Source organism: Montipora capricornis, chromosome 9 (assembly GCF_036669925.1).
Source record: "Montipora capricornis isolate CH-2021 chromosome 9, ASM3666992v2, whole genome shotgun sequence".
In the NCBI taxonomy this organism is placed as follows: domain Eukaryota; kingdom Metazoa; phylum Cnidaria; class Anthozoa; order Scleractinia; family Acroporidae; genus Montipora; species Montipora capricornis.
In genome coordinates this window covers 13955533-13963032 of record NC_090891.1, presented here as the reverse complement: position 1 = coordinate 13963032, position 7500 = coordinate 13955533, and the positions used below count along the sequence as shown (strand labels likewise).

Here is a 7500-nt window from a genome sequence, read left to right as displayed (position 1 = left end):
TCAAGGTAAATATTGGTAAACCCCACCTGTAAAGAGAAAATTTGAAAGGTGCAGGGAACTATTTTACCATCAGGATTTAGTATCACCATGCATGAAATGAAAAGCACTCGACCCTCTGTTTTTATCTGTCACATTAAAGGGTTTCAATCATGCAACGACATACGGAAAAATTGCAGATATTTTAGAAAGCCGCTAGGGTACATTCTTTTGTTATGTAACAAAAATGAGGCTCTTGTTCCATTTAAAATTTACTGTTACTTCCTTATTCCCGAAATCACATTCAAACTTGTTCTCATCTTTTTCATCCCTTTAAATTGAATTATGTTCCCTTCTCCCCTAAGATATTCTGTCTTTGTTCCTCTGTTCCCCAGTTCAAATTAGCCATGTTCTCTTGCTCCCCACAAAGCCCTGGGAGGGCCTCAAAAAGGGTCAGCATGTAGGCATGATCTCATATCCTTAAGAAAACAAAAACCAGCTTTTTATCGGGTATTGAAAAATCCAACAGCACACACCCAGAAGACTATAAATGAGTAAGTGTCAAACGCTGACGTATCAATCGAAGGGTCTTGATTGAAAACAAGGCAATGCACTAATATAAAATGATTGGTCAATCAAAGAAATAGATTGCCACGCCTCAAAAAACAATGCGTTCGACCTTAAGAAGTAATGTAAGAGTTTAATTTGCCAGCTAATTGTCTGACGTATTATTAGAGAGTGATTTTTATCATTTCCATTTCATGGTTTTCATATCATCAATACCTATATATTGGCTTAAACTGACGAACCTGAAATCTTTGAAACCAGGAATATCACACATTCGACATAGCTCATCCCATGCTTTATCTGACAGCCACGAAGGATCTGGGTTTTCCAACTATAAAAAAAACAACTGTCAGGCCCCATTCAGTTTTAGCTCAATGCTTAAAATAACATCAAAATGACCTTATTTTCCAGACCAATTCCACCAGTCAGGAAGAACATGAATTCATCCACGTCCATCTCATTTTTTGACCTGCAATTTAAATATAATTAGTAACGAAAACCTCTGTAAGACGTTTGACCTATGGATGGTTCTAAAAACTGTTTTGTACAGATTATCCAGTCTGCCAAAGGTCCAAACCTTTCATCTCCAATGGTAGCACATATGCAATCATTCAAAATACTGACAAATCAATAGAGCTTTCCTTAAACCGTCCAAAGAAACTATGGCGAAAAGTTCATCACGTTTCGCTTTTGAATTTTGCTCTGCTTTTACTGTTTGATTTTTTTGTTTGTTTCTTTCATATGTTATTTAAAAAAGATGCTAGTTTTACATCTTCTCGTCCTCTTTGTTTCCTTGTTCTGGAGTAGGTACAAACATTCAGAAATCTTGATGGAAAAGGCATTGCCATTATTCGCGTTAGCGATTTTCATCGTCTCCGATTTGTTGAAACTAAAACAGAACTATCTTTATCAATTTCTTTGAGTAAATCTTTGGAACTGTAGAGTATTTGATACAGGGATTTAAAAAAGGGAAGCGATAACTATTGAGCAGGATGCATTGAAATGAGCAGAACGTGCGCGTTTGAAGGGACATCCATGGGCCATTAAGCTCCCCAGAACTCTTATATGAAACTCAGACTTTCGGAAATGCCTTTGGTGGCACTGTTTCATGGCTATAACCATCATTTGCTTTTGTTCTTTACCGGAAAAAAGTATGCTCAAAGCTCCATTTACTGTTTGAAAGAGCCTTCTCTTACGTTATTAGCGAAAAATACCTTTCCGGTGAAGGAAATGTTCTAATATGGGCCAACAAGACCAATTTCGCGGTTTCCATTGAAACTAATGAAGATTGCAACAGTTTTAGATGGGAACATCAATTCCACTTCTCTACGACTGCCGAATCTTGAAACGTGGTCTTTCGGTCCGCAGACCGTCACCGGACTTTCGACGGCAGATTTGAACTGGATACGAAAGAAAGGTTTAAGATAAAGACAGCGGACTGAGCATAAGACATGGGCTAAACAGCAAAACATTTCAAGACTGTGAACGTTAGAGGAAAAGTCGGCCAAAATAATATAGGCTACCGGTCTACCGTTTATGTTATTGAAATAAAACTTTCGGTAAAGAGAAAATTACATTAAGGACGGTGCCTACGAATTCAAAAGTTTTTTCGCGCGGTTTACTGAATATGTGGGAAAAGTACATCTTAACAAGTGTTATTGAAATCCAAAAAGAAAATTGGGGGTAACCATGCATTTTTCAAAGATAATTAATCAAAAATATTTGTACAAAGCTTTAAAATACAAAGCAATGCACGGCGTTCTTTTCCAAATTGAAGCTTAATTATCTCTGAAAAATGTGTGGTTAGCCCTAATTTTCTTCTTGGATACCAAGAGAACTTGCTAAGTTGTGCTTTCTCCGCATAGTTTTGAACCGCGCAAAAATATCCCCGTATTGATATGCACTACCCATAGGAAATCCGAGTATCTCGAGATGCGCAGAACGTATGCGCAATAACAACAGTAGGCACTGTCTTTAACCTTGAGATTTTACTTACCCGAGTATATTACAGCAAAGCACAAATGAAAAGAGAAGTTTATCCTTTTCAAACAATGAGCGGCAAACGTTACAGTAGAGATTGTACGTAAAGTGATCACTTAAATAACGTAGCCGTCGTTCCAGAATCTTCGACTTGTTGCTGTAAGAAACATATTTCAAAAATTACTTCTTCATGAGAATATTTCCAAGAAAAAAATATACATAACACTCAATTGGAAGATTGAAGCTCTCCCGCAATAAACAAATACAAATATGTCTCCCGTGGCAGTACGCTGTACGATAAAGGAACTTGGAGAACATCTAGCAATGAAACCATATTAATGTAGTTTGAATTTTCTTCTTGAGTAACAACAACAAACCTACAAACCTGTCGTGAATGGAGTTGAGAAACAAGTTGACAAACCAGGTCAGAGAGTACTGGTACATGGGATCAATATTTGGTAAATCCGTTATGGAGAAGAAAAGCACCGACGCATGTGCCGCTATTGGGTTGTATCCACGACGAGACTCGTTGATTTTAGCTTCCGTCTCCTCTGCAACCTGAGCAACAAATGAAAACCCTGCTTGCTACTACATTTGCATACCGGCAGAATATTATGAGACGATGGGGATAAAGGAAATACATGTTTCTCCCAAGCAAGCAAAGAAGAATGGATCGCGACACAATGTTGGTCAAAATGCAATGTTGACACAAAAACTTTCCCAGAGAATGCGCATCTACACGGCTACAACCTTCTCTTGTTTGACCAAAAACTATGTGAGTAACATTTGTGTCCATGGCCAAGCCTTCTAGTTTGGACAAAAACGAAATCCAATCATTCAATCCATTCACAAATATGTGTTCAACACATTTTGGCGAAAGGAAAACTGTGGTCAGCGGGATCCTAACGATTTCAGCGTGTGTGTTAAGAACATACCAAATAAGAGGCTGTTTACATGACAAAACTTACCAGGATGACTACTTGATTCCGTATCGTGTTTACATGATGCCTGCATGATTTCATATCCGGTTTACATGAAGGCACACACTCGATGTTGATTAAATACTTGACATTTTTGACCGACAAGAAAACGAGTAGTTGTTCTTCGTTACGCGACTTTGTACCAGAATAAAATTCTCGCTTTGATGCAACAACTGGAGTGAGCTCAAACCGGTATGACTCGTTCCGGTATGATACTTTCATGTGAACGAATACAGAGCCACCAGAGGGCGCCGGTGCAAAAGTGGTCAAAAGTTGCAACGGTATCATATAACCACCACCTAAGTGTGACAAAAAGTGGCCTACTTAACTCATCAGAGAAAAAAAATGAAATTAACCAACTTCTACGTACCTTCTGTTTCTTTGATATCTCATCTGAGAGCACCTGCAAGTACAAGGAAATCATATCCAGGGGTTTCATTAAGGTTTGAAGCAAGGGGAACATGAGTTTAACACCCGGGCAAAGTGTTGGAAAAGCCCCCTCCTAGGCACGCTCCCCAAGAAAATTGTGAAATTCTCAAGTTGCAGAGATTTTCCTGCATTCTGAGGCCCAAAGCAATGTTTTTCAACTGCAGAAAAATCACACCTTTTTTTAGACAATTTAATGATTTGATACCAGTATCCAGGAGAAAATTAATTCATTGACGTGACACAAAAAGGTGAACACACATCCTGCCCTGTTTTCAGCTTGAGGCGATTCGGCTCACGAAGAAAAATAATCGGTGAACGACCACCCTCATTTCTGGGTCGGGTTACGTGCTGGAATAACCAAGAGTTGCCGCAAACAAGGCATAAGTGAAAACGACCTCCCGAGAACAATATAAGGCACGCAACAAAAGTGTGACAACGAGCAGTTACCCTTTTTCACAATTATTTAATTAGTTATACACTGTTACATTTACTTAGGTTAAAGATTAAGTTAAGCAGTTCGTAAAGCAAAGCAGGCTGACTGTCTTTCATGGCAATTCAGGTATTGACCTTCATAACTTCGAACTCCAAGTTCCACTGACTATAGAGAACAATGCTAGACCTCCATGATTCACTGGATTCCTCCACTCACTGGATTTTCTGTGTACACAAACTCTTACGGAAGACCGTTTCATAATAAACTCTGAACTCTTCCCTTTTCAGCTATCGTCTCTTTTTCCTTTTTCTTCTCTCCGGATATAGCAAGTTCGAAGGTCACAGCTTCACCATAGTTATCGCAGTTGATTATAGCTTCCTCACAGTATCGCATAAGTTCAATCACAGCCAGCCACGAGGGTAAGCCCTCGGGCGAAAGAGTTTTTTCCTATTATTTACAAGCCCGCTTTTATACTATTACTCTAAGCATCAAGAAAGTTCTGTTGCTATTTATAGTGTATTAGAAGGTGTACTATTTGTGGAAACTGCTGAATCACATGAAAGATATTTCTGGAATATTACAGATTGTTCGATAATTCTAGAAAAGTCTGGAATTGCATGACAGATAAAAAATAAAAGTAATTCTGATTCTCATAACAGCCGCCATAACAAAACACACAACATTGGGACATTTCAGGTGGTCTTTTATGCACAGCAAATATTTTCGCATTGAGTTATGGGGCGATTCGCTCTAAGTTAAATGTGCTTTTGAAATTGAACACAGCGTATGAAATTGTGACATTTTGACAACAGAAAGCGTCAAGGAAAGGACAAAAAATGTATTTTTAAAATCTTTGTATTTAACAAAACCCAGTTCGTTGAGATAGTGAAAGCAGCCAGGCAAGGTCACTTCCACGGCCAGTCAGTTTGCCCGGCGCCCGGCCCTTGATGAAACCCCTGCATATCAGATTCAGTTTGATTCAATCAAAAGGGCCCCCCTTTTTCTTCTAACCTTTGAGGAGTCCAAAATTTGAATAGCTGACTCATCTTCTAAGATGTTTCCTTCTGAAGAGGAAAGCGTTTCAAGAATCTTGTCTTCAATCTCCTTTAGTTGCTTCTTGTTCGCTGCGCTTTGTACGATAAGCGCTTGCCTTTCCTCTTCAAGATCAGGTCTGCAAGCGTTTTAAAACAACACAAGATAAGTACTGAAGACAAAGCTTTGAAAGGTAAGCGTACCAACGATGCGTTTTATCAAGCTTTAACAAGAATAATAATATACATGAAAAAATGTCTGCAATCTGATTGGCTGAGAGAAGTGCAGTTTTTTGGTAACACAGTGAAGAAAAGAGCTGATTGAATGCAAAAATACGTCATTAAATGCAAAAAAGCCAATAAAGCAAGCATTCTGATTAGTTCATCACAATCAAAGCGGATATGTCAAAGTGTGAAACAGTGCGATCTATATATGATCTCATGGACTTTACAGATAGAGAGAATATTTCTGGTCTTCTGATATTTATTGATTTTCAAATGGCCTTCGACACGTTAGAATGGGACTTCCTTTTCAAGTGCCTTCAGTTTTTTAACTTCGGACACGATTTTATACATTGGGTGAAAGTTTTTTATCAAAATATTCGAAGCTGCGTAATAAATAATGGCACTGTCTCAGACCTTTAACCTTGAACGAGGGGTAACGGAGGGGGATCCACTCTCCCTATATCTGTTCATTCTAGCAGTCGAGACACTAGCAATTTCTATACGCAATAATGTTTTAATCAAAGGTATCACAATAGGTAATGAAGAGACTAAACTTCTTCAGTACGCAGATGACACAACAGCAGTTCTCTCTGATACAAATTCTGCTCAAGCACTTTTTGATTCGTTAGACGTATTCGAATACTTATCCGGTCTAAAAGTCAACGACTCCAAAACAGAAGGATTGTGGATTGGGTCATTAAAATACAATGATATTAAACCCTTTGGTATCAAATGGCCTGATGAGCCAATAAAAGCCTTAGGAGCCTTCTTTACATATGACCAAAATCTAATTTATGAAAAAAAATTCAAGGATAAAGTTTTTAAGATAAAGAAATTAATAAACATTTGGTCATCCAGAGGTCTCTCCCTCTACGGAAAAGTGACGGTTATTAAATCTCTAGTTCTCCAAAAGCTCGTTTATATTTCCTCTTTGTTGCCAACTCCCCAAACTATTATAAAAGAGGTTAACCAGCTAATTTTCAATTTCTTATGGAAAGGTTAGGAAAAGGTAACTAGATTGTCAACAATTAATACTTATGAAGAAGGAGGCTTGAAAATGACGGATTTAGATTCAATGATTAAAGCGCTTCGACTAAGCTGGTTAAAGAGAGTTTTCAGCTCAAATAAAGGTACGTGGAAAACGTACCTTAATTCGGTATATTCTAAAAGACTATGGAGGTTTCCTTCTTTTTATTTGTAATTATAACATCAAACATCTTTTAATAACTTCTCAGTTTTATAAAGAACTAATACAATGGTGGTCAGAATTCCGAGACATGTTTGCAGAGGAAAAGGATTGGCGCTATATAATTTGGAACATACAGGAAATACGAGTTAACAATAAACCAGTTTTCTATGAAAAGTATGCTACATTCGGAATCCATTGTGTCAACGATCTTCTCTTAGATCTTGATAACGTTCAATCTTTTAACAAAGCGGCAAGAAACATCGGCAGAAACAATATTTTAATGTAGACCGGCCTGCGCCACTCTGTACCATCAGACCTAAGACACACAAACTGTCATCCTATGATAACAAATCACTCTTTCAAATACTCGAATTGTTTGTTTGATGTAACAAAGAAGAAATCGAAGGAATATTACAAGCTCTTAGTGAGTACTAAAGCTCAATTACCTAATCATGCCGCAAACTTAAAACGGGACTTCAACCTTTCAGAGAATCAACTCATACAAGCTTACAGTCTCCCACACACTGTTATTTTCGAACCTTACCTAAGAGCTTTTCAGTACAAAGTTTCGAATTCCATTTTGTATACGAACCCAAAATTATTTAAGATAGGCTTTATTGAAGATGATAAATGTACCTTCTGTAAACAAGAAGTCGAAACCATCTACCATCTGATGTTTCACTGTTTTTA

At 37.8% G+C, this 7500-nt stretch overlaps 1 protein-coding gene across 1 annotated transcript in view; it reads right to left on the bottom strand.

Annotated features, from left to right (window-relative positions):
• LOC138015676 (dynein axonemal heavy chain 12-like) overlaps positions 1-7500 on the bottom strand; it is a 319401-nt gene that overhangs the window by 42623 nt on the left and 269278 nt on the right. Inside the window, exons 69-74 of the mRNA XM_068862787.1 lie at positions 5377-5536; positions 3874-3906; positions 2909-3081; positions 2540-2680; positions 943-1012; positions 786-874 (exon numbers count right to left, since the gene is read on the bottom strand). Of these exons, the coding sequence (XP_068718888.1) occupies positions 786-874; positions 943-1012; positions 2540-2680; positions 2909-3081; positions 3874-3906; positions 5377-5536 (666 nt within the window). The remainder of the gene's footprint in view (positions 1-785; positions 875-942; positions 1013-2539; positions 2681-2908; positions 3082-3873; positions 3907-5376; positions 5537-7500) is intronic.